Below are 27,782 nucleotides of genomic sequence, written 5' to 3' on the forward strand. Positions count from 1 at the left end.
CCTATCCTCACCGCCCCCCCATGAGCCTCAGTTCTGATGCAACCTATGGTCATGCAGGGATGCCCTTATACCCTCCCACGATGTCATGAGTGGCGGGCAGCTGACCACTTCCATCACAGCAGCAGCCTCCGAAGCACCTGCCCCCAGCCTCAGGTAAGAGGCCGAGAGCAAAAGAAAGACCTGTGGAGACAGGGTGGACACATGATCTGTGTGTGATCTTGTGGGTATCCATGCTTCCTAAAGCTCAGGGGTACTGTCCATATACATGAAACCTCTTGGACAGCACGAGGTCTCCTTTGGCCCATCCTTGTCACTCATGAGGCCTTTTATGGGGGGGGCATGGGGCAAAGGAGGTGTGTTGAGCTGGACAAGCCAAAGGGCCCACAATGGCTGAGGGGGCTGGTTTTATGTTAACCTCCCAAGGGAGGTCCCAGAAAAGCATGATCCTTCAGGGTATAGCCAAGGACAAGACAGGACCTTCCTTTGTCTTGACTTCTCTGTGGCTTACCTCATATTCCATACCTGCAGAATATTCCCTCTCCTTCCATTGGCTCTTCTTCTCAAGTCCCTAGTCTTACTCACAGTGGGTTAACCCCACTAAGGCTCCCCTGAGTTTCATACTGGCCTCTCCTGTCTCTCTCCTCCTATAGAAGTGGAGTGGTGGTGCTGCGTGTGCCCACCTGCATATGTTCTAGGTGGTCAGAGTATGTGTGAGAGGCAGTAATCCCAAGAGGGCAGCCCCCTTTCCTGACAATTAGGGAGGTCCAAGGGAAAGCTGACTAGACAAGAGAGAAGTATCAGCATACTTTGGCTTGCCCTACAATACTTTGGGGTCCAGAGGCCACAGGAGTATGTGAAAGTACTGTTTCTTAGTATCTCACAGATGGACTGCAGCGCTGAGTCACTATTCAGCTGCAAACAGCAGCTGAATATACAGGGAGGAGGAAGAGAGCGACACGGATGGAGAGGTGGCGTGGATGGAGAATGTAGGTGCTGGGGAGCCCATCTGGGGGAGAATAATGAGGGAAAGTCAAGGTCCAGAGAGGCATAAGACCCAGGTCCTCCCAAGCTGTTTTCACATGTCTAGCCAGAGAGAATTTGCTGCTTGTAACATATTCTCAAAGTCAGTGTCAACTGAGAGTCCCCCTGTGCACCTACCCCTTCCCCAGACTGGGGCTTTCAGAAGGTTGAGGGATTGAGAAGCATGGGTCCTTCCATAAGGCTTGCCCTGCTCATTGCCCACCCCCTCCAAACTTCTCCACCTGGCAACGGGACCTGAGGGCTTCATTTTGTGACAGAGAATGGTGAGACCAAGTCCTCTCCTCGGTCACTGTCTAGTTTCTTCTCTTCCTTTTCTATGGCTCTGACTTTGTCTTAAAGTTTCAAGAGATAAGGAGAGAGCCCTATGGGGAGTGGGGAGTGAGAAGCAAACATTTTGGCCACAAAAGCCAGAAGTAGAAGGCTATTGATAGGGAAAGAAAACTATGATTATTCATTATTTGCCTATTGCGTGCCTGGCTCCGCCCCAGGGAACTTGTGATTATTAGGGGGAACTCGGAGGGGAAAACAGGGTGATGGAGCATAGTAAAGGAGCCAAATGGGGGCATAGGAAACTGAGAAGAAGGCTGGAGGGAATGAAAGGCTAACATGGGTGGAGCCCAGCTCATCGTGGGTGCTTCCATCAGAACCAGACAACTAGGCTGTGGCTGGATCACAAGAGGCCATTTCTAACTCTGGGGCATTCCCAGTCTGGGGAACTCTGTGAGACTGGCTTGGGACCAATTATCCCAGCATAAGCCAAGCTGCGACACAGAGCTAGAGCCACTCCCTGCTCTTGGCCTGCTGTCCCCTGCCATCCCCCATCCACCCCGCAAGTCTCTACCCCGTAGTCCCAGAAAGGGTCAGGCAGCTGCTCTAACTATTCCTGTAGGTGGGCCTCAGCATGGAAACAATGTGGAACTGTGGAAAGCCCAGAAGACTCTGTGGGAGATAAATGAGGATTGGAACAGAACTCTTTTTGGTCAAAATGAAGGGTTTTGCCTCAGTGCTGAGGGGTGGGGGCCCAGCTTGGGAATGTTAACCTTTCTCCAGCCAAGTCTGCTGGCAAAGGAGAAGAGTGGCCACCTCCAGAAGGGGCCCTGCCCCTCAGGCCAGGGACCAATGACAGCACAGGCAAGGCACAGGAGCCTCTCTGGCGCTGGATCCCTGCATGGAGTTTCTGGGTTCCCTCTTGCCCTCTCCCCACCCTGCAAAAGTCCAGGGGGGATTGCCCATTGACCATCCATCTCCCCCTGGCCTTAGAGTGCAGGCGGAGGTCTGTGGGGACAAGGCTCTCCCTCTTCTCTCATTTTCACTGTGGGCTTGGGTCAGTCTTCTGCTGCCCACCTTCCCAACCACAGCTCTGTCCCCAGGTGTGCCACACACATCTCTCACTGCCTCTGAGGACGCTTACTTGGTCAAGGACAAGGCTTATCACCAAGCTCATTGTCCTTCCAGACCTTGGGGAAATTGCTTACCAGAGGTTTGTCACCAAAGCAGTCTGATCCTTTCCTTCACCTCAGGGGGTGGGGGTGGAGGCAGAGTGAGTCCTTTGTGTCTTCCAGGGAAAGGGAACATAAATCAACAGAAGCTCCCCTCTTCGTGCCCCTCCTCAGCACCATGGAATGCTCAGTCCCACTCTCACCATCCTTGCCAGTCTGGGAGGGCCCTCCTGGCCCCGGTGTGGCGGGCCCAGTTGGGAGTGAGCCGGAATTCCCCAGGGACAAAGCCCTGATTCACCATCTGGAGTCCTGACATAGCCGCCCCCTCTGGATTCCTGGGGGGTCAGTAAACAAACAGGGTGACAGATCCCGCCTCCTGGCCTGGCTCAGCTTTGCCCACCCTCCCTGAGGGAGCCTGCTCAGAGCCTGTCAGGACTCTGCCTTTAGCTCACCAGGCACTGGGTCCAGATTTGTGTGGAGGGATCATCATGGAGCTGTCCAGTCCTGCAACTGGGTCCCCAGGCGGCACAGGTAGGGTCCGCTCCCAGGGACGCAAGGCAACTGCACTCAGAGCTTTGCCCCAGAGCCTGGCTGCTCTCCCGCTTCTCCTTCCGTGTGTGGCTGCGAGCTGTGGGTTCTTTTTTAAATCTTGAATATTTTTTATTCTATAGATTGGGCATCATTAATTTTATCAACAGATATTTATTAAGCACCTACTGTGTGTTAAGCACTTCGAGCCGTGGTCTGAATGGGATGATTGGTTTCCCAACTTCCTGAGAGTCTTGTGTGGGGAGGAGGTATGGTTTGGGGGCAAGGGGAGACAAGAGGAGGTTCAGCCACCAGGACCGTGTGCTTTCCACAGGAGGTGAGGAGGTAGACAGGCAGGCAGGCAGGTGGGTTTCCCGAGGCTGAGATTTCCTCTCCACACTCCCCTGCTCTCCACCCCCTTCTGCCCCTGGCTGCGCAGATTTGGCACTGCATTGAAGGTAGCTAACTCCTGAAGGGCTACTTGGCACAACCCACACTCCCCCAAACCCCACAATACCCTACAGGGTGAGCAAGTGACGGGCTCTGAACTTGACGGCCCAAGGCGAGACTTTGGCAGGCTCCACGGCTGGTCCTCTTAGCTGTCGACTCTGGTCAGAGTCCTTTGGAGATCAGGACCCAAAATGCTGCTTTAGCCCTTTCTCAACCCGTGGAAGATGAACAGTGCTCTTTAGGACTCTTTCCAGCCTTCCTGACTGTGGCGGAAAATGTGAGCGGGGAAGAGGAAGAGGGAGCACCAAGGCCTAGATTCACTTGGAACTAGGACGTCATCTACTACTGATGGCTCTCTCTGGCTGCTCTCTCTCTCTCTCTTTCTCTCTCTCTGGAACTTTGTGGGACAGCCCTTCAGCTTTCTTTTCTAGAAGGTTGGCTAAACTGTGGGACACTGAAGTAAGAGTTGCAGCTCACCTTGAATGTCATGGTTGCCTATGTTTGGGCAATTCTGAGCAGCTCTTATCTAACACAAATACGTCTAGGGTCCCATCTGGGCAGTAATCCTGGCACAATTTGCAATAATAAGAGTGATAATGATAGGAGTCAGCAGTTAAAAGTGACCGACCTGTACCAAGAGAGGACCTTGCCATGAACAGAGCCATGGAGTCATCCTTCCTCTCAACCCCCACCCCTGAACACACCCCAGAACCAGCCCTTCTCTCCCTCTGTTCACACTTGTCCCACGCTTGACTTGGTGCAGACCAGGGTGTGGCACACTCCAGGGCTCACAGAGGTGCCTGTGTTTCTGTCCAGGTTAGAGCTGCTGCCAGCACCCCTGCGCCTCCTCATGATGGTGCTGGGGTGCCCTACCTAAGCCCAAAGCTATTCAACGGGTCTGTTGGTGCCGCTGGACCCCTGGAACCACCAGCCATGAATCTGTGTTGGAATGAAATCAAAAAGAAGTCGCACAGCCTCCGGTAAGGCCTGGCCCCTCGAAACAGGGGCTTTAGGGAGTTGTCTGGGAAGGTGTTGGGCTCCTCTTGCTGCTGTAGCTCATCATCCTCTTCTCAGCCTTCTCGTCAGCCTCACCCTCTGTTTCTCCTCCTTTTCCTTCTCTGGAACTGGGGGAAGAACACTGGGTCAGAAGTCAGGGGACTTGGATTTGAACCTCAGTCTTGAATAGCTGTGTCACCTTGCATAATTGGTTTGAGTAACCTCTGAATTTTAGCTTCCACTTGTTTGTATTTTTTAAGGAAAAAAAAATGAGTAGAAGAATAATAGATGTCCTAACTATCTCCCAGTGTTGTTGTGAGGACTCAAATAAGATATGAAAATGCTTTCTGAACTTAAATGTATAAGTTCAAATGTATAAATGGAGGATATGATTACTGCCTCCCCCTCTTCCTCTCATAACTGTCCTCCATCTTGGTAGATCTCATCTACTCTCTTTCCCATCTTTTTATCCCTCTATTCCTGTCTATTGCTTATCACCCACCCATGCCTCCCCAAAGTAAGGGCGAATCAGTAAGAGCCTGCAGGCAATTTCTGTATCAGTTGTTCCTCTTTCCTCTACCCTTCTCTATAACCCCTGCCGCCCCCACCCCCCACCCACACTTTTCCTTTCTACTTCCTATCATCAAAGACCAAGCTCCTGGCTTCTGGTGGGTTCTGGCGGGGATGAAGAGTGTGGAGAAGTTGAAAGAATGCAGGCTCTGGAATCAGACAAACCTGAGTTCAAATCATCGCTGTACCAGTGACTTAACTGTGTGACCTTGGACAAATTACTTAACCTCTCTGGGTAATAGCAGTGCCTACCTCACAAGGTTGCTCTGAGAATTAGTGGAAGCAAAAATGTAGTAAAAGGCTTGGCCCACGTGGTAGGGACGCAAGGACTAGTTAGCACTGTCGGCTGAGGGGAATGGGCTCGATGGATGCACACAGCCTGGGCTGGCCTCTGGCTTCCTACCACTTGGACCTCAGCTCATGGCTCATTTGTGGGGGAAGGCAAGCAGAGGTGATTATGCGGTACCCATTTTCCTCCTTCCATATATCAAACTTCCAGCCTATGTTGTCCTCATCCTTTGGGACCCCTGGGCTGCTTGTATTTGTATGCAGCCTCACACACGTGCGTGCCCAAACTCAGCCACCTGACGCGCCCTTTCCACCTACTGCATCCGCTTCTGCTCAGAAGGCAGCCTCCAAGAAGCCTCTGAGGATGAGCAGTTTGGCATGACTTGAGGTCCTCTAGGACAAGAGGGCAACCAGACAGCTGTCACCTCTAATGGCCTTGCTCAGTTCGCTACCCTTCCCAGCGTGATGCTGGACACTCAACTGAATTAGCTGACGTCTGCCAAGTGTTTTGGTACCGTACTCCCTCTGGAGGTGCCTTGGGAGCCTTTGTGGGTGGGTCAGAGGGAGGGCTCTGGGCCTCCTCCCACTTCAACCAGAGCAGCACCTCTTTCATCTGTTTATATATTAAGGTTCCACATATGTATTTGTTGGGGAAAAATGTTTTGCAACTTAACAAGAGGATTGAAAATCACTGGTCTTACCATTGTGTGCAGCGCCCGCCTAGAGGCCTTCTCAGATCACAGTGGAAAGCTTCAGCTCCCTCTCCAAGAGATTATTGACTGGCTCAGCCAAAAGGATGAGGAATTGTCAGCTCAGCTGCCCCTACAAGGGGATGTGGCCCTGGTGCAACAGGAGAAGGAGACGCACGCGGTAGGTTAGAGTTACAGAGGCCGTGGTGTGTAGCCTCTCCATCGGGAAGGGATCTCTTCTGCAACACCCTGACTGATGGATGCCCAGTCTCTGCTTAGATGCTTAAAGTCACAGGAAGCTGTGTACAGTCCTACTGGTCTGTGGATAGTACTCCAGAGAATAAGTCAAATCTTTCCCCTCTATTCTTCCCATCAAATATTGACCTCCCTTAAAATTCTGCGCTGATTTGTAATGGGGACATGGGAATGAACATAATATAATATTAAGTGAAAAAACACAGGATACAAAACTATATACAGGTGGATCTCAACTGTATAAAAATCAATATAGATATGTATGTATGTATACACATGTATACAAACAGAAGAAGAAACTGTATCAAAATCTTCACAATGGTTAAATCCAAGTGATGAAATCAGAGTTCTTTTTAACTTTCTTCTTCATACTTTTCTGAGATTTCTAAGATTTCTGTGACATATATTACCTCTATAATCAGAAAATAACAACATGCTTCTTAAAATGAATCCAGAATGCACCGGAAGGAATGATAATTATGTGATGTGACAGAGGTGTTAGCTAATGGCAATCATATTACATAAATGTTTGAAATCAGTATATTGTGCACCTTAAACTTATGCAATGTTATATATCATTTATGTCTCAATTTAAAAGATGAATGCAGAACGGAATACCATACAACAAGAAAATAAACTATAAATGTGTGCCACAGCATGGATACATCTTAAAGACAATATGCTGAGTGAAAAAAGAGCCAAATACAAACAAGAGCACACATTGTATGATTCCATTTATATAAAGTTAAAAAATGGGCAAAATTAATCGGTGGTGTTACAAGTCAGGATAGTGGTTACCTTGGGGGAGGGGGGAATGAGAGAGTGACCAGAAGGGGTCATGAGGGAGCCTTCCAGGATGCTGGTGGAGTTCTGTTTCTTTATCTCAGTACTGGTTATAGAGATTGAATCACTTTATGGAAAGTCATTGAGCTGTACACTTTTGATTTGTATGCTCTTATTGGTGTATATTTCAACAAAAAAACTAATTAAAATTTTAATATAAATCTTGCCCATCCTGGCTTTGATTTCTCTAAGCCCCTCACAGAGGACTTTCTGAGTCTTCCAGAAAACCAAGATTCCCAGAACCAAATCCCCACATTTCACTCTACCCTGTGGCATAGACAGACCCATTTCAGAGTAAATAGACCTTCCAGTGTCAGAGTTATTCTTCTGCCTAAGGAGAAGACTGCTCTTCTTTAGTCTGAGTAGCCCAAAGATACAGGATAACGCAAAAGGATCAAGCTGCACTGAGGAGAAGAAAGATTGTCAATTGCAGGATGGATTTCAAAGCAATTGAAAGACTTTCCTTCCCCATTGACCATGTTGCTAACTTCACAGGCCTTTATGGAAGATGTCAAGTCTCGGGGCCCCTATATCTACTCTGTGTTGGAGTCAGCTCAGGCCTTCCTGTCCCAGCACCCATTTGATGAATTAGAGGAGCCTCGCTCTGAGAGCAAAGGTGGGTGCTCGTCCCCTCTTTCATCTTCTTCTTGAGCTGTGAACCATTAAACACCTTCCTGCCCTCCCCAAACTCATTTTCTCAACTGTTACCTAGGAGGATAATTTTCTCCTGGGAGTCCAAAGTTAGGAAGAAGCCAGATTCACACTATAAGATAAAGCAAAGAGAACAGAGCCCGGAGCAGGGGAGATGACCGTGTGGCCTAAAGCTGTATGTAGCTCTCTGGAGCATCATGTGTGGCCATTTAATAAGGCATGAAAAAGAAAAAAAAAGACTCAAATGCATTAAACTAACTCAGTAAGTAAAAGTAGTAGTATGTCCTTTAAAAGCATACTGCTTTATTACAACATAGAGAGGCATGTGGCACTGCTATAATCAACCAGAAAATAAAAAAAAACCTTTCAAAAAATTCTAAAAGGTTTGGTGATTGCATTTGAAAAGAAAAATGATTGTGGCTCTTTAATTCTGACCCTGGTGAGTTCTGGCCCTCTTTCATCAATAGAGCCGGTCACTGTAGGTCTAGGTTTAAATAAGGCAGCAGGGTGGGATCCGTGGTGCTCAGGTCTGAGTGGTGGCCCAGCATGCCCTCTTCTCCAGAAAGAGGCTTCAACCCTCTGAGATTGGTTATGTATAGCCTGAAAGGACCCTTTGTTAATGCAGCCCTTTGTCAATGCTGTTGACCCTCTCAGTTTACCTCGAGCCCCTCCTACTGAGTACTAACTAGTACTCAATTTACTGTCCAATGGGCCTCAGATAGAATGAGCTCAAGAGAGCAGGACAATTCCAATTAGTCTGGAGTTTGGGGGCTCTGAATATACTTCTGAGGGGAGATCTGAGGGAGGAAGAGGAAACTTACAATTTAGGAGCCTAGGTGGAAAGGCTGGGCAAATTATACTAACCTCTCCTTTGTTGGGTCTTCATAAAATACCTCCCTTTTTCGGAAGGAAGTGGGCAGCAGACACTAATGCAAAATCGCATTCCAAGGTCATGTGAATAGGACTCAATGATTTGTCTCACTACACATCTTAAATATTTTACTCACTCTTTACCTTGCCCATTTTTTAAGAATATGAGGAAATCCTCATGATATAATAAGTGGAAAACACTAGTATGGTCTCCTGACTGTGGTGGTGGGTCCATGAACCTACACATGTGATAAAATCGCATAGAGCAAAACACACACACACACACACACACACACACACACACACACACACACACAGAGAGAGAGAGAAATGAGTACAAGTAAAATTGGGGAGGTCTGAACAAAATTGGTGAATTATGTCAATGTCAATATCCTGGTTGTGATATTATACTATAGTTTTGCAAGATGTTACTATTTGGGGAAACTTGCTAAAGGGTACATGAGATCTCTGTATTCTTTCTTTCTTTCTTTCTTTTTTAAAGAATTTAGGCAGGAGCTGGAAGTGATGTGAGACCACAGGAAAGCTTTATTTATTTATTTAAATTTATTTTTGGCTGCGTTGGGTCTTTGTTGCTGCGTGCAGGCTTTCTCTAGCTGCGGCAAGTGGGGGCTACTCTTCGTTGCGGTGTACAGGCTCTAGGCACGTGGGCTTCAGTAGTTGTGTCCCGTGGGCTCTAGAGTGCAGGCTCAGTAGTTGTGGTGCACAGGCTTAGTTGCTCCGCGGCATGTGGGATCTTCCTGCACCAGGGATCAAACCCATGTCCCCTGCATTGGCAGGCGGATTCTTAACCACTGTGCCACCAAGGAAGTCCCTCTGTATTATTTCTTATAATTGCATGTGAATCTACAATGAACTCAAAATAAAAATTTTAATTTTTTAAAAAGCTGAATCTTCAAAAGGAGCTCAACTATGAAAAAATGCATTTTTGTGTGTGTGAATATATATACACACGTACATGCACACACACACACATTTTACAAAGGGCTATCTGTCTCTGTCTTTCCATGGCTATCCTTGCCTGGCTGGCCTGACTTGACTTCGTGCCTGCCCTTGCAGATACCTCTCCCAGACAGCGGATCCAGAATCTTAGCCGCTTTGTGTGGAAGCAGGCAACGGTGGCCAGTGAACTATGGGAGAAGCTGACAGCCCGCTGTGTGGACCAGCACCGCCACATTGAGCGCACTCTGGAGCAGCTGTTGGAGATCCAAGGGGCAATGGAGGAATTAAGCGCGACTCTGACTCAGGCCGAGGGAGTCCGAGCCACTTGGGAGCCCATTGGGGATCTCTTCATTGATTCACTTCCTGAGCACATCCAGGCTCTTAAGGTATGCAGGCCCCCTCCTGTGGCTACAGTCCACCCCGGGACCAGATGTTCCTCCCAGACCCTGACAGTGTTCCTGCTGCTGAGGCTCCATTGTTGCCCTGAACTTCAATAGAGTCTGTCCCAGTTTCTGTGCTAGATTTGGGGGCTGGTTTAGCTGAAGTCTCCTCTGTCCTTCTACTGGCTTCTCTTTCCCTGGTGTCTTCTGAGAGTAGAAAAGGAAGAAGATAAGGACAATGCCCCCCCCCCACACCTTAGTCTGGTTGCCCTAATAGGCAAGCACTGAGGTTGTGCTATTAAAACAAAATGACTAATGGTTCCTCTTTCCTATTTTCTACCTACTGTGGCACTTGGGTTTTGGTTCTATAGCTATTCAAAGAAGAATTCTTCCCCATGAAAGATGGAGTGAAGTTGGTGAATGATCTGGCCCATCAACTTGCCATTTCTGATGTGCACTTGTCAATGGAGAACTCCCGGGCCCTGGAGCAGATCAACATCCGGTGGAAACAGCTACAGGTAAAAGAGAAGCCTGGAGTGAGGCATGAGGAAAAGGCTTGGTATAACTAGGCTTGGAGGGCAACTTACCCAGGCCCAAAGGAAGTGAAGGGGCATTGAAATGGAATCTATGTGGAGAAAGAGTTGTAGAGAATTTGGGGCTAGGAAACAGGCTTCTCAACCTCTAAACTGCAGGAAGTGATTAAAATGGTCTGAGAGGGGCCTGTCTGCCCCTCAGGGTAGACAGGGGCAGATGAAGGGTGTCTGTGACCTGGAATTAGGGATGCTCTTCTCTGACCCCTGGGAGTGCCATGGGAAGGCTAGGATTTGGGTGAATGTTAGGAGGATCTGGAACTGAAGAGGCAGCCTCTGAGGGAATTCACAGAGATTGCCAGAGGCATGTGGAAATCCTACCCTGGATATCTGAAATGAGTCCACTGACTTCTTGCATCTTCTTTCCATAGGTGTCAGTTGGTGAGAGACTTAAGCAGCTCCAGGATGCCCACCGGGACTTTGGGCCTGGGTCACAGCACTTCCTCTCCTGTATGTGAGACAAACTGGGCTTCACTTGGTAGAAACTCAGCCACCTTCCAAGAGGGTCTACTCTTGTCCCTTGGGGGCCTAGTGGGAGCGGAGTGTACCTTGGCATCTAAGAAGCAGTAGGATAAAACAGTGTAGTGTAGTGGTTAAAAGGACAGGCTCTTGAGTCAGAGAGACCTGGATCTGAGTCACAGCTGCTCGACTTTATATCTTTGCAAGCTTGAAAAAAATAGCTTAACCTTTTTGAACCTCAATTTTCCCATATGTAAAAAGAGGGAAAATATTACATAGCTGGTAGAATTATGGGAATTAAATGACTTTATTGTTCCAACAATATTTCTTGATGGCCTACTGTGGGCCAGGTACTGTTCTAGGTACTGGGGCTACATCAGTGAACAAAATAGACAAAAATCCTTGGACGTGGAGAGCTTACATTCTACAGGAGGAAGCCAGACCATAAACAAATAAGTAAAATATATATAAAGTCAATCGGTGACAAGTGCTATGGAAAAAAAGTAAAGCAGGGAAGACGTGAATTAGGGAGTGCTGGACTTAATGAGGGAGGCAACTGAGTGGAAACCTCAAGGAGGTGAAGGAATGAGCCATGTGGATATCTTAGGGAAGAGCAGAGGGAACAACAACTTCCAGGACCTTAAGGCAGGGGCATACCTGAGGAACAGCAAGGAGGCCAGTGTAGAAGTGAGTGATGAGGGGAGAGAGCAAGAGGTCAGAATGGGAGCAGGAGGCCAGAGCATGGAGGGCCTGGAGGGCTATGGTAAAAACTTGGGATTTTATTCTGAATGGAATGGAGAACGATTGCAGGGATTTGAGCAGAGGGATGACATGATCCGACTTATGTTTTAACAGAGTGTTGGGGGGCAAGAGTGGGAGGAAGGAGACCTATTAGGATGCATATTGCAACAATCTAGATGAGGGATGATGGTGACCCAGATCAGGGTGGCAGCAGTGGAGATAGTGGAAATGTACAGATATGAAAATTAGATATGCACACAGAGCATTCAGCAGAGTATCTGTCACATAGCAGGAACTTAATCAATGTTAATGGTGATTAGAACTATTGAATTATAATCACTGGCATGCAGATATACCTGCAGAGGGCTCTTGTACCCAGGGAAACTGCAATGAGGAGGTTCGCCAGGTGACTGAGCCTCTCCTGGAGCATCCGGATGTTAAAGACACAGAGCAGAGAGAGATATCCTTTCCCAGAGTTCCTCACCAGAGAGGAGTGAGCAGTCCCATTCCCCATTGTCCCACAGGACTGAGAAGCTTGACCTTCTGGGGGAAGGGCTTTGAGCCCCATGAGGAAAGTAGAGTCCACTTCATATCCACAGCAGCACACCAGCTGCCTTCTGCTGAATGGATAAAATGGCAGACAGCTCAGGGAGAAGATAGGTTGGCCAAGGCCACCTGTTCATGCCCTTGTCATGTCTCTGGCACATGAGGGTATCAGTGACAACCTCTTCTCCTTCCCTCACTCAAACGTCAGGGAGAGAAGTGTGTTCCTTAAAAGTGTATACCTCAAGCTCAGGGGCTGTTAAGAGCTGGCAATGAGAGTCAGGCATCCCCTTTTGGGCTTAATTACTTCTTTGAGAGGATAGAGCAGGGGAGTAACCAGGGGCTTGAAGAGCATTAGTGGTCAGCTTCTTTCTCTTTCTCTTCTCCCTCACCAGCCTCTGTTCAGGTTCCTTGGGAAAGAGCAATTTCACCCAATAAAGTTCCCTACTATATCAAGTGAGTGACCATCTGAATCGGAAATGGGTCAGTCACCTGCCCACCCCCTCCTTTTCCTGTCTTTTTTTCTATCTATCCCTCTCACCCCTTACCTGTTGGGATTCCTCCATCCACTCCAGTTTTTCCTCCTACTCATCTCAAGAGCTCAAGATTCTACCTGGTAAAGGTGAACCCTTGTGCTTTGGGATCCTCAGGGTTCACCCTCAGATCCTGTTGCTCCTTGCATCCAACCTATTGCTGAGGGGTGTGTGCATGTGTGTTTGAGGGGTTGGGGGGTGGTATAGACCCTGGCACTATTGATGCTTTTATTTGTAGCCACCAGGCTCAGACCACATGCTGGGATCATCCCAAGATGACTGAGTTATACCAAACCCTAGGTAAGAATTCAAGTTTCCTGTATAGTGTGGAGATCTATACAGTTGCCTTTGTCCTATAAGAATATAAGGGAGTAGTATTCCATTGTGTGTGTGTGTGTGTGTGTGTGTGTGTGTGTGTGTGTGTGTGTGTGTTTATATATATATACCATATCCTATTTATTCATTCATCTGTCTACAGGCACTTAGGTTTTTTTCATGTCTTGGCTATTGTAAATAGTGCTGTGATGAACATAGGAGTGCATATATCCTTTTGAATTAGTGTTTTTATATTCTTTGAATAAATACCCAGAAGTGGGATAGCTGGATCTCACACACACACACACACACACACACACACACACACACTCAGCCATAAGAAAGATGAAATCTTGCCACATGTGACAATACGGATGGACCTTGAGGATATTATGCTGAGTGACATGAGTAGAAAGACAAATACCATATGATTCCATTTATATGTGGAATATAAAAAGAGACAATCAAAATAAATGAACAAAACAAAAACAAACACATAAATACCGAGAACAGAGTAGTGGTTACCAGAGAGGAAAGGGTAGGGGGAAGTTGAAATGGGTAAAGGGGTTCAACTGTATGGTGACAGATGGAAATTAAATCTTGGTGGTGAGCACTTTGTAGGGTATACAGCAGTAGAAATAAAATTTTGTTCACATGAAAGTTACAAAATGTTATAAACCAATGTTATCTCAATAAAAAATAAATTAAAAAAAATAGAAGGGAATCCTATTCAACAAGCAGGTGAGGGTGGAAGTAAGTGCTTGTGCTTTTTCCAGTAGCCTTCTTTCCTTTCCCCTCTGCACCTCCCTCAACTGGAAGCTCTATACTCTTCCTGAACGATTTTATCATCACATTAGGTAATTATGCTTATAGATGTGTACTAGAGCTTCTTTGAAAGATACTATCCAGGCTACGAATATGACGCTCATGTGCTTTATCTTTGACTGCCAAGAGAGACTCACTATTATGTTGTAAATTTTACCCATGTTGATGCATGTGACTATAGTTCATTCATTTTCACTGCCATGGAGTGTTCCATTGTATATACCACAGGTTCCTCAACCATTCTACTGTTAATGGACATTTCGGTCATTTCTAGTTTGGAGCTAACAAGAACTATGCTGCTTGGTCAAACAAACAAACAAAACATGTGAAAATCACTGCTCTAGGATATATAGCTGGCTGGGTCATAGAATATATGAATGTTCAATTTTACTAGGTAATACCAAGTTGTTTTCCAGTGTGATTGTATCAGTTTACACTTTCACCAGCAATTCTCATTCATCCATTTCTTTGCTGACACTTGCTATTGTCAGACTTTTATTTTTTGCCAATCTGGCAGGTGTAACATGGTATCTTGTTGTGGTTTTAATTTGCATTTCCGTGATCTGAGTGGATCTCTTTCCATTCTCTGCAGCTGATCTGAACAACATTAAGTTCTCAGCTTACCGCACTGCCATGAAGCTACGCAGAGTCCAGAAGGCACTGCGTCGTAAGTCTCCTATTACACTTCCCTTATAGCCTTCATCCCACTCCTACCCTTCCTCATCTGTTGACTGTTTCCCACTTTCATCCCACCTGTCCAGTGTTGTAGATTGGCTTTGTGGGGACTCTCCAAAGGCTGGGATATGCTGGCTGTGGACACCTGATTTTTCCAGGGCCCTTCTATTTTCCCCAACCCCCAGACTTATTTCCAAATTAACGCACAGCTATCCTCTTCCTTTTACCTTCTTCCCTGCCCAAAACGGATAATCAAGCAAGTGTTTTATGGCAAGAAGTATCCCAGCAAATGGTTTGGAGCCACTGGAGGCTTGTTCTTTCACCATCTTGGGGTTATTGGATGTAGCAGCAGAACTGTTGAAGCAAATGCCAGTGGTTAGGGGACAACATGGCTGCAGATATAATGTGCCTTCTGTCTTTTCTCTGAGACACTGTCCATTCAGTCTTCCTGGACCAGGTTATCTGGCTAGGCTGATTCCAGCATTGGAGGTAGTTAAAAAGTCCTCCTGAGTTATGTCACATTTACCCAGGCATACCTGAGCCTTCATAACCAGTGTCTAGGTTTTCAGAATGAGGTTCACAGACCAACTTATTTGCAGTTGAAATGCATGTAAAGACAAAGAAAGTTTAAAATAATGGTATTCAACCCCTGGGAATTTACCCAAATCCCACCATCTTCTTGAAACTGATGTCAAGAAACATTTGGGTATAGAAACATTTGGGGTTAATTTAGGGGGCCTTCTGCTGCCTTCTCCTTACTTGGGTTGAGGGTCTTGGTAAACGGCAAGCTTGTTTCATACTTACAAATGGTTAGTCTGGAGATTGAGTCAGATTTGGTGATGCTGGTGGCCATATCTTCCTGTCTAGTCCCTGGGGTTCTACTTTTGGCTATACTTTCTCCTTCTCTCCTTTCCTTCCCAGTGGACCTGGTAACTTTAACCACAGCCCTGGAGATCTTCAATGAGCATGATCTGCAGGCCAGTGAGCATGTAATGGATGTGGTGGAGGTCATTCACTGCCTGACTGCCTTATATGAACGACTGGAGGAGGAAAGAGGCATCCTTGTCAACGTGCCACTCTGTGTGGACATGAGCCTCAACTGGCTCCTCAATGTTTTTGATAGGTAAGGGCTTGCAGTCCTGACAGCCTCCATGGTGAAATTCAGTGGGACATCTGGAGTGGGCATGGTGGGAAGGAATTGCTCCCCTGGTGCACTTGGACTCAGCTCAGCTTGGGGCATGTCTGGCACAGAGCCCTGCTGGGATCAACCCTGTGAGGGACATGACTGCCAAGATGTTAACCCTTTATAGATATTCATATTCTCAGTCTCTTCTTTTAAACCTAGTGGTCGCAGTGGAAAGATGCGGGCATTGTCCTTTAAGACTGGCATTGCATGCCTGTGTGGCACAGAAGTGAAGGAAAAACTGCAGTGTGAGTACAACTCCAAAGTTTGGAGTAGAGTTGTGTGGAGGGAGAGGTGTGGTGGGAGGAAGAAAAGTCTAAGATAAGCAGAAGATGAGTCTTATGACTCAGCAAAGGGCTACTCAGGCTACCTTGTAATGCTTCCTGGTCCAAACTATTGCAAAGAATCCACAACAGCCAAAGACCAAGATGGGTCTAAGGCCTGTTATTATTCCCACTGTTACTCCAAGGGCATTGGTTTCTTCTGATCTGGTGTAATTACTTGATGGGGATCTGAGTTGGGATCCTGGGATACCCAGGACCTGGACTTTCTAGTTCCATTTCCCTTTGGCCTATCAGGCTTAGCCCTCTCCCAATCTGAAGCTCAAACCACATCACGCAAATGTGGAAGAGGACAGTTTTATTGTTTACGAGGCAGGTGTGTGCTGGTTTTTATAAATGGAATGGTTTTTACTATATAATACATCACTGAGAATTGTTCAATTTACCCTGACTGTCAAAAGCTTTGAAAGGCATTTATAGTTTTGGGGGTTTCCTGAGAATCTGCATCATCAACACAGGCATCTGAAATAGAATAAAAAACTATACATTAATTAAAAAAAAACTACATCACACATTCTGTTGGAGACTTCCCATGTGATAACGTGGGTGGTGTGCAATAATCCCCATTATCTGGGAAGTGGACAACATGTAATTCTGTAGGTTTGAACCTCTCTGGTGTACAGTACCTTTGCTTTCCCCTCCATCCTCCATCATTTGTACAGCATTTTGCATTTTTCTGCAACAGCATCATTAGTGTCAAGTGTTTAATGTGCGTTGACCACTGTGCTACATGTGGTGAGTACAAGGTCCAGTTAGACATGGTCCCTGCCTCAAGTGGTTTATAGTCCAGAAGAGGATACAGAAGTACACAGAAAGCATTTTTTAGAGTGCTAATTAGAATAATCTGAATGGCAAAGGATATGTGCTATATCAGATCACAGAAGAGTGAGGACAGCCGTCTAGGAAAGATTTACAGGGAAGAAGACTTTTCAAAGTATGTTCATATCTATGATATAATTTATTTCTCCCAATGTTCCTTTGAGACGGGATGGACAGTGATGATTTAGTCTCCATTTATAAGTAAGGAAACTGCAGCATAGAGTGGTTCATGACTTACCCAAGGTTTCACAAGCTAGTCAGTAATGGATCCAGAAATAAACCCCAGGCCCTCTGCCTTTTGGTTTTGTTCCATTTCTGGGCCTTAGGTGAGGTATGAAACGGACAGACAAGAACCTCTGGAGGAGGTTTTCTAAAGTTGGGGTGGGACGGGGGAGTTCCCACAAGGGCAGATATAGACCATGCTCAAATATATAAGTACCATAGTCTGTTCCACAATGATTTAGAGTGAATTCTTAGATGATCAAATGTTTTGAATTATCCCCTTTTTTTGGATTATCCATGCCAGTGTTTCTTTTCATTTGTGTGGATAACTGAGAGATTACTGCAGTATCAGACTACATGGGCTACATGAACAAGAGGGGATAGGGCAGACTGACTGAAACTCATATTCAGGCACCCTTGAATCCCACACCCCTTCATCTTTCTTCTTGAGACTTTGTTTTCCCAGCAGTGTCATATCTGTGTCTGGCACCGCTCTCACACACAGCTTGCTCTCTGTCTTCACCCCTCTCTCCCCTTCTCTTTCTGACGCTCTCTGTCTTTGTGTCTGACTCACTTTTTTCTCTCTGAACCCAGAGGAGTGCTGCTTTTAGAACACCTGGACTTCTAGAAGGTCAGGGATGGACCTTTAGGTATTCCAATTTCAAAAGTCATTAGCTAAGTCAATGTGCTCTTTCCCTGTCTTCTTTTTCTGTTCTTTCTCCCCACACCAATTCTCTGGCCATTCCTGTATCGGGCTTGGCCATGACTTACGGTGGGGCCAGCAGACCTCTTCAGCCAAGTGGCCAACTCAGGCAGCCAGTGTGACCAACGCCACCTTGGTGTCCTGCTTCATGAAGCCATTCAGGTGCCCCGTCAGCTGGGGGAAGTGGCGGCCTTTGGGGGCAGCAACGTGGAGCCCAGCGTCCGTAGTTGCTTCCGTTTTGTGAGTATGGAACTGAGGAGGGAGGAAAGGAGGAATGATGGGACAGACGGTGGGAAGAAGGGAGGGAGGACTGAGAGCTGGGCTTTTGATCTGAAGTACTCAGATGCAAGGGAGTTTGTTGGGCTGGAGCGACAGGGCAGAGGGTTCTCTGGGCTTTTAGGGTCAGAGTCCTGAGGGGAAGGCACCAGGTCAACTAGGACAGGGTAGAAGGTGGACACCTCTGGAGAACAGTCTAACCCAGAGTCCAACCAGGTCTTGCTGTTTCTCCTCCTCCCCTGAGGGCTGCCATTCTGGGCACAAGACACTGGGCCTCAGACATCACTACTGGGCTTCTTGTTTCTCTAGAGCACTGGGAAGCCAGTCATTGAAGTTGCACAGTTCCTGGAATGGGTCAACTTGGAGCCCCAGTCCATGGTGTGGCTGGCTGTTCTGCATCGGGTCACCATTGCTGAACAAGTGAAGCATCAGACCAAGTGCTCTATCTGTAGGCAGTGCCCCATCAAAGGTTTCAGGTAGGGAAAGCAATACCTGCTGGAGTGATACTAATAATAAATAGGCCATGTTACATATAAACCATATATTGCAAAACAGGGCATTACATAATTATATAATTACAATTAATCTATTGTATGTTGTGATATACTGTTATAATCCTTTCTACTGCAGAATGTTTAACTTTTAAAAAACTCAAAAATGATGAAATTTTTTTCTGTTAGTTGTGTTATGAAGTATTCGGACCTATAAAAATGTATAGAGAAGCAAAAGGGGGTGGGGTGGGAGAACAGCACAGAAAGGGAAGTAATTTGTTCATTGTTTCTCAGGGAGCATTAAGTAGAACCCAGAAGCCCCAGCATCCTGACATATGAGAACACCTACGCACCAAAATGTGTGCTGGCAAATGTGCTACTCTCTAGAGAGCAAAAGAGAAACGTGATATAGCATTGGCTAATTTCCATGATGTAAATACTCCCACTGTGGCCAGTGTCAGGCTACCCATAGGAGGTCAGGAAGAGACACACAGTTGCACACCATTTATAGTATTTCCACCACCAGGTATAACAGATGTAGACAACCTCGAGAGCATAGATAATAGTGAAATAAGAAGTGATGAGTTTGAGTATTTATTACCTTTGTTTTTAATACCATTTGCTTAATTGTGAGTTTATACAATTTAATTTTTAAATAATGGCTATATTTAACAACTGGCTTGGAAAATTCCTGAAATTTTAACAACCAGCTCTCGTGAGCTTGTATGAGCAGGCTCCAGCGCCCCATGGTGGGCACCCACCATCAAGCTGAAGAAACAAACAATATTTTACAATATATTTATATATATTATATAATATATTTATATATCTACGAATTTATATATTATATACATATTTTATATAATATATAAAACAATATATTTGAAGTTTCCTTGATTATATTTCCCTCCTGTCCCCACAAAGGTAGCCGCTACCCTGAATTTGGCTTTCATCATAAAATGCTTGTTTTTACCACTTTAAAGCACTAGCACATACTCTCTTTACAACCACCCTGCTTTTTATAAGCAAATGAGGCACAGAGGTGGAGTTCACACTTCTGGCTAGTGTAGCTCCAGGATAAGATATCAGATCCTCTGACTGTTCTAAGTCTAGACATTTCACCATGCTATGCTATTAGGTCTGCGCAGTCCAATCAGGCTTTGGAATTGGATCTTAAGGGCTAGTCTATATTCAGTCATAATAGAGTTATTATTATAAATAACTTTGGGGAATAATTTTTAGCCAACTTGCCCACGGCTGATAGAATCAGTTGTTTTCATATTGAAAGTGTGCCTTCTCCAAGGAAGGTGGTCATACCTGTGAAACTGGACCCTTTCAGGCCACCTTTGTTTAGAAGGTTATTTGATATAATGAGCTCTTTACCCCGTCCCAACCTCCCTTTTATTTTTTATTTTTTTCATTGAAGTATAGTTGATTTACAATGTTGTGTTAATTTCTACTGCAGTTACACATATATATATATATATTTATATTCTTTTCCATTATGGTTTATCATAGGATATTGAATATAGTTCTCTCTGCTATACAGTAGGAGCTTGTTGTTTATCCCACCCTTCCTTTTAAAAATGATGGTGAGACAGGGCTACTTCCCGAACTTCCTGGGATTCTGAGCATGTGATTTCATGGAGATTTGTGGTCTCTGGAGTAAGACTAGTTATCTAGTGAGGACTCTATCACTGCTATGCATAGGAGGTTAAGTGCTCCGCGTATAGGAGGTTATGGTTCCATGCCTCACCCCCTTTTAATGTATGTGTATATTTGGATGTTTGGGGGAGGGGGAGGTCATTATAGTACATTGCATCCTGTTTCCTACCACCTCTCCTTTCCCCAAGGTATCGGAGTCTGAAACAATTTAACGTGGACATCTGCCAGACCTGCTTCCTGACAGGCAGGGCCAGCAAGGGCAACAAGCTTCATTATCCCATCATGGAGTATTACACCCCGGTATGGAGCCTCTGGGCTGGGCGGGAGGGGCAGGCAACTCTCAGCTTCTGGGTGCTTGATCCATTTTGTCCAGCATTAGCTCACTGTATTCTGCTCTCCGTTGGGGAGCATCCTCCAAACAGGCCTGGTGATTGACCAATTTGGGGGATCCAGGGCTGTCCTTCTAGCAGAGCTTCTCCCTCACCCTCACCGGGGCGGTAGCTGGCTGTAGCACCCCAGGACATTCTTGGCCATCTAAAAGACACTCACTATACTCCTGCAGAGAGAAGTCTCAGGAAAAAATAGAGACAGCAAGGCAGTTACAGGTGACTAGCCTTCGATCGCTCAATTTAGTTTTTCCTGCTTAGCTTCCTGGATTGTTTCTGTCCCCTGGTCTTCACCTGCTACCTTGTCATTGCTTCCATCCCTTCTAGTCAATACCAAAGTTTGTGCTCAACTTCATTACTCAGTCTCTTGCGTGAAAAGGGGGTATGCTCTTTACCTGGGTCCCCAAAATCAACTGGGCTTTCATTGGAAACTTTGCCCTTCATAGCCTCCTGAGCCCAGCATCCCTGAACTCCAGCCACAGAATTTCTCCTCTGCTATGTTCGGGACTCAGACCTCCAGGCTTAGCTTCCTGAGCTGACTCTGCTCCCAAACTCCTTTATTCCTCTCTCCGCACACATTCTCCCAACGTCCCAAGCATATCCCCAGCTCCCCCCACTGCTCTCTCCCATCTTACCTCCCCATCTCCATAATCCATCTCCCTGAGCTGTCATCTCTTCTCCAAGTTCTGTTGACACAGAAACATGTGTGACCCAATGGAAGCAGTGACCTTGACCTTTATTTTTCTTTTATTATCATTTTAAAATAAACATTATTAACGTCATACATGGGAAACTGGCTAGAGATGGTAGACTGATAATTGTCTAGCTCCTGCTCATCTTCTACATCCCTAGAATTTATGTAAAAGATATTTAAAAGTTAACAAATATACGATCATGTAAAAGATTTAAATTATATAGAGGTGTTTAAAGTATAAAACAAAGTCCCTTTTTCTCCTCAGTGCGTTCCCCACCCCTCAAGTCTAACTTCCCTGAGGCAAGCAGTGTTCACAGTTTGACATGTATCCTTCTAGATCTTTTTCTAGGAGCGAGGTGTGGTAAATATGAACAAGAGTGGACTACCAGTCATGGTCCGTGCTCCAGGGGAGTGGCCACACCTCCCTAGAATAGCCCATTAGGGTGAGTCCCTCTATCTTGTCTCCTCCCAGACCACATCCAGTGAGAACATGAGGGACTTTGCCACTACCTTAAAGAACAAATTCCGCTCAAAGCATTATTTCAGCAAACACCCTCAGCGAGGTTATCTGCCTGTGCAATCAGTGCTGGAGGCTGACTACAGTGAGACGTGAGTACCGGTAGCTGAGCAGGGGCTGCAGGCATCCTCATTGAGCCTAGGGATGTGCTGTGAAGGGGCTGAGTCTCACATGGGCTAGGGCAGTCTTCCAGGGCAAACCCAACTAGTGACAGGGCAGTTCAGCTGGGGCCTGACCAGGAATCTGACCTGAGAAACAGACTAGAATCCAGTCTCTGTATCTTGTTCCCATCAGCTCTTGGGAGCTCCCTAATTTGGTGGTGGTGTTGCGGGGTGTGGAAGGGTGGTGGTGAGGAGACAGGCTGCCCAGCTACCCAGTCTTTGGTCTTCTGAGTCTTTGCTGCTTTCTTCTAGGCCAGCTTCTTCCCCGATGTTGCCACACGCTGACACACACTCCCGCATTGAGCATTTTGCCAGCAGGTACCACCAGGTTTTGGGGAGGGGAATTGTAAGGAGTCCAAGGGGGAAAGGAGTTTTCAGTTGGGGCAAAGACAATGAAGTTAGGGCCAGGGGAACATGCACAGTGGGCTTTGCAGCAGCCAGCGAGGCCTAACGTTTGGGGCAGGGGAGGGGGAATTGGGACAGCCCCCCAAACGTGATTATCCTACTGTGGGATTACAGTCCTTGAGATGAAAGCAGTCTTCACATACTGTTTTCCCTTCTGTTCCTGCTCTTTCTTCCTAGGCTTGCTGAGATGGAAAGTCAAAATTGCTCCTTCTTTAATGACAGCTTGTCCCCAGACGACAGCATGTGAGTTTTCACAGATACATATTTGCCAGGAATAGCTCTCCTTTGGGATCTTTCTACCACTACTTGGGGAGGGTATATCCTCAGTGGGAGGTGGGGTGTGTGTGGATAGGGTCCCTGACACCCCAAGGAAGGAAGTCTGCTTTCTGGGCACAGTATTTAATGAGAGAAGCAGTCTGCCCTCTATCAACTGAGCAGGGTAATGAAGGATGAACTACCTCCCTGCCATCTGCCAAGGTCCCTTTCTGTTGCAAGATCCCATCCTTTTATTCCTAACTCTGAGGGAAGAAGAATATACCCTCAACTAAAGTTGCAGAAATGAGCCATTATCTTATGCTCAAAATGCCAATGCCCCATCTAGTGCCACATCAACCCTGCAGAGATACCAGGGACTTGACTGAAGTGTGGCCAGAGAGATTCCTTGGTGCTATAGCCCAGAGAAGGGGCCCTTCATCTCTAGGGAGGTCCCCGGCCTCCTCAGAGGACCTAGAAATTGTTGGCTACACGGATAAATCCAGCCCTGGGACTGGGACTCAGGCAGGCCACAATTCCCCTGGGGATGGGAAAGCGAAGGGGGGTGGGGTGGGGGAACATCACAGATGTTATAGTGACCTGCTCATTGTTTCCCAGGTCACTATAAGTAGAACCCAGGAGTCTTGGCATCCTGAAAACACTCTCTCCTACTACCCCCAACAATGACCCCTGCCACCTTTGAACACTTTTATCCCTCTTAAACCTGAATACATGGCTTTTCCCCTCTCTATGTATCTTAGAGAGGGAATCCTCCAGCATGTGTCTCCTGGGGCTTGAGGTGGGAGCTGAGAACTCACACCCTGAGCTGTTTCTTAGTTCAATGCCTGGGCCCCTCTTTCCTCTCCCCACCCCCACACAGAGACGAGGACCAGTACTTGCTGCGGCACTCCAGCCCCATTACAGACCGGGAGCCAGCCTTTGGACAGCAGGCTCCGTGCAGCATGGCCACTGAAAGCAAAGGGGAGCTCGAAAAGATCCTGGCCCACTTAGAGGATGAGAACCGGTAGGTGTGGCAATGGCACAGATCTGCGTGGGTTCTAGAGTCAGACGGCTTAATTCAAGTCCTGAATTCCCACATCCTAGCTATGTGGCCTTGAACAAGTTACTTATATTCTGTGATCTTCCATTTCCTCATCTGTAAAATGGGGATGATGATAAGAGTACCTACCTCTTAAGGTCACTTGTGAAGATCAAATGATCAGGCATATAATGTGTTAGCCAGTGTCTGTCTTATTGGAAGTGTTCAATAAAAGCTAGCTATCCTAATAATTATTTGAATCTTTTTAACTCAACCCAAATATCTCCAAGTACCCAACAGATACAGGCAGAGAGAATGCAAACATAGAGAATACAGAAGAGATGATGTCTCTGCCCTCAAGGAACTTTCAGTTGTTGGAAATGGAAAGAGGTCCTTATCACTTAGTGAAAGTAATAAGAGGAGGATGATACTGCATAGAGCATTTGAGGACTGGAAGAGGGAAGGTGAAGAAGATTATGGGGATGGCATTGACCTCTGTAAAGCATGGAGGGCAGCAGGAGTCTGAGGAGCATCCAAGACACCTTGGGGGTGTGTAGTAGAATCAATAACGACCCCCAGAGAAGTAATTCTCAAACATTAGTGTGCATACAAGTCACTTGGGAAGCTTGGTGAAATGCAGATTCTGATTTGAAGGTCTGGGGTGGGGCCGTAGTTCCTGCACTTCTAACCAGCTCCTAAAGGATGCCCATGCCTCAGGCCTACAGACTGTATTTGGATTAGCAAGTCCTTAGAACAGGGCCTATCTGCAAAGTATTTGTTACTGGTTCAAGACAAGATAAATACATAAATAGAGAGTAAACTTTTAGAAATTTTCATAGCAATTTGACATGGCCACAATATCCACGCACGTAATTAGTGGACTTGTCTTCTTTGAATTGGGTATAGGCCAGGTTGAGTGTTGTTGAATTTGGGCAGCAAGTCATGTGTGGCGTGAGCTGTGTACTAGCTATGCACATTCAGACCATGTATTGATCCATGATGGATCAAAAAATCCCCCTGTTTTTTTGCTATGGATAGTTTGAGAAGCACTGCACTAGAGCAGTGGTGGGGAGGCCCTGGGAAACACTAGGGAGAGAGTGATTCTGTTGCAAAAAAGAAAAAAACAGTAATGTCCTCCAAAGACCAACTCTTTGGAATCTGTTTCCTTGATGACTCAACATGGGTGTTTAAAGTGGGTCAAAGAGGAGGGCAGTAGAGAGAAGAGGAAAGATGGGTGATCCTTTGTTTATATTATGTCTTCCCCTGGAATCTAAAAATCTAAAAATGGAGTAGGTGAGTCAGTGGCCCTAATGCCTCATTTATTTGCAGACTGTGTTTCTGCCTGATTTTAAGGTCAGAATTAATCCCCGAAGCAGTACATCAAAGCCCTGAGACATTTGTTATATGAAATGTCAGCTCTGTCTGCTCTGTGGCCTAATGATGGCAAAGTAAATGATATATGTGTTGGAGAGGAAGTGGATATGGCCATTCAAGCAAGAGCATGGCTGGGATGGACTTCCCTGGCCGTCCAGTGGTTGGGACTCCACACTTCCGCTGCAGCACTGCACGGGGCATGGGTTCGATCCCTGGTCGGGGAGCTAGGATCCCACATGCTGCGACCAAAAAAAAAAAAAGCACGGCTTGGGGGCTGGGGTGGGGGTGGGGATGGGAGAGCAAAGAGATTGCTCACACCTAGGTATGAGGGGCCACTGAGCCCTGGACAGTCGATACCCTGTGAAGGTCATTGGCCTTGGCTTCTCCATCCTTGGCAGGATTCTCCAGGGGGAGCTGAGGCGCCTGAAGTGGCAGCATGAGGAGGCTGCTGAGGCACCCACCCTGGCTGAGGGCTCTGCCGAGGTGGCACAGGACCACCGCAATGAGGAGCTGCTGGCTGAGGCCCGGATCCTTCGGCAGCACAAGAGCCGCCTGGAGACACGCATGCAGATTCTTGAAGACCACAACAAGCAACTCGAGTCCCAGCTGCAGCGCTTAAGGGAGCTGCTCCTGCAAGTGAGTCTGGGGCCAAGGGAAGAATCAGAGCAGCCTCCGAGCACAGGTGGGCCGGGGAGAGGTGCTCCTTGCTCCTGGGAGGTGGCTGTTAGAAGACTTTCTAAAGAGAACTGGGCTAGCAATCAGGAAATTTGGGGGGAGGAATGGGCTGCTATATCACATCGCTTGGCCAATTCTCTTGTACCTAGCTTCCATTCCATCCTTGTGTGTTTACTCTAAAGCCACCGTGGGGCCTAGGGCACAGGGAGGGCTTTTGAGTGCTCACTTCCCCACAACCCATTTGAATCTGGTATTGAAAGAACAAAGTTCAAAGAATCATCCAAAACGTTGACTTTGCTACTTTGATGTTTGCTGGAAAGAAGCGAGTTTGGACATGCTTGGCAAGAGGAAGATTTTTGCTGTGAAGGGATCACTTGTTACTTTTTGCCGCTTTCCTCTTTGAGAGGTAGTGTATAGGATGTAGTGTGGTTCTGGAGTTAGACAGCCCTGAGTTTGAGTGTAGTGCTGCTGATTAGTGGCTGTGGGATGTTAGGAAAGTTACTTAGCCTCACTAAGCCCCAGTTCCCTCATCTGTAAAACAGGGATAAAAATATACCAACTTCATGGAATTGTGGTGAATGTCAAATGAAATAACACATTTAAACAATTTGGAATGATGCCAGGACTATAATAAACATTTCATAAATGAATAATTTATGAATAATTATTGTCATTATCCATACCAGGTAATACCACACTGTGCCTCTTCCCCAGATCCTCCAAGGGATGGCCTCTAGATGAATTCCTGGAGGTCTTAACATATGATATTATGTCATGCACCAAGGATCAGGTGTGCAACTCTACATTTCCAGAGGGAATTGAGTTCTAGATAGCTTAATTATAGCTGAAATGACAGCAAGAGATATTTAGGGGCAATGGTATCCTTAGAAGAACTGGGAGCCTTTGATACATGTTGTTGAAGGAAGCGGGTATTCAAAGCGGGTAATTAAATATTCTAAGAAGTTTCGTGAAAGGGGAAACCACTGTTTGGGGCACCACCAAAAGCTTCTTAAAGTCCCAGGGCAAAGGGATGGGCATGATGTCTCTAAGGACCTTTCTAAGCTCGGGAGTCTGTCAAAGTAAGGTCAGGAAGGCAAAGCCACTTAAGTCATGCCTTACCTCTTGCTAGCCACATACTGAATCGGATGGCAATGGCTCTGCAGGCTCGTCCCTGGCTTCCTCTCCGCAGCAGTCAGAAGGCAGTCACCCCCAGGAGAAGGGACAGACTACTCCAGACACTCAAGCTGCAGGTGAGTTCCCCCAGCCCCTCCCAACCCCTTCCTCCATGGCTTTGTCTTGCCCCAGGTCTCCTGACTAAGGTTCTGCTAGGGCTGGGACTGGTTTCTCCTCATGGCTTTGAGCTTAGGGTCAGGGATGATTGGCTTATTGACTGATTCATTCATTTTATTCCACAAATGTATGTCGAGTACCTCATATGTACCTAAGCATCGTGCCGGGAAGATACAAACGCTATAGGTTCACCTTCAGCCGGCAGCATCCTACCTCAGCCCCTTGACCTCATAAGGGAATTTCTAGTTCTCTTCCCACATCTTTCTTCTCCAACTCAGATGATGTGGGGTCAAAGAGCCAAGATGTCAGCCTGTGCTTGGAAGACATTATGGAGAAGCTCCGCCATGCCTTCCCCAGTGTGCGAAGTTCTGATGTGACTACCAACACTCTGCTGGCCTCCTGATGGAACCAGATCCCCATCCTATAGTCCACGGTCCTCTCCCAGTTCTGGTCAAAGCCTTCCCTCAGCCTTCACCTAACCTTTCCAGTCCCCACTGGCCCCACATTCCTCAGCCGGAGTTATCTGGGCTCCAGGCAGCAGCAGGGATTCGATGGTATGCGAGGTGGGTGTGTGAGGGCCGGGGGAGGGAGAGGCATGATTCCTCTGACTCTAGAAATGTGCCCTTTAATCTTCAAGTTTGAGATCAA

General features: G+C 46.7%; 1 protein-coding gene across 2 annotated transcripts; it reads left to right on the forward strand.

Annotated features, from left to right (window-relative positions):
- Positions 1–27,537, forward strand: DRP2 (dystrophin related protein 2; the record flags this gene model as incomplete). 2 transcript variants are annotated; one of them, XM_079910820.1, is made up of 22 exons in its annotated part: positions 1–153; positions 4,275–4,438; positions 6,026–6,182; positions 7,595–7,715; positions 9,698–9,966; positions 10,332–10,478; positions 10,922–11,000; positions 12,689–12,749; positions 13,065–13,126; positions 14,559–14,633; positions 15,563–15,764; positions 15,987–16,072; positions 17,992–18,149; positions 18,495–18,661; positions 20,530–20,641; positions 21,894–22,030; positions 22,352–22,417; positions 22,682–22,747; positions 23,637–23,780; positions 25,568–25,805; positions 26,974–27,094; positions 27,413–27,537. In XM_079910820.1, exons 1-22 carry the CDS (start codon positions 37–39, stop codon positions 27,535–27,537), a joined length of 2,874 nt encoding a protein of 957 aa, XP_079766946.1. In that variant the 5' UTR covers positions 1–36. The 2 variants fall into 2 exon arrangements, with proteins under 2 accessions (XP_079766946.1, XP_079766947.1); XM_079910821.1 differs by having other exon boundaries at positions 15,563–15,721; positions 15,968–16,072.
- Between the last annotated feature and the right edge of the window lie 245 nt (positions 27,538–27,782).

This window comes from Stenella coeruleoalba, assembly GCF_951394435.1.
Source record: "Stenella coeruleoalba genome assembly, chromosome: X".
Taxonomy (NCBI): domain Eukaryota; kingdom Metazoa; phylum Chordata; class Mammalia; order Artiodactyla; family Delphinidae; genus Stenella; species Stenella coeruleoalba.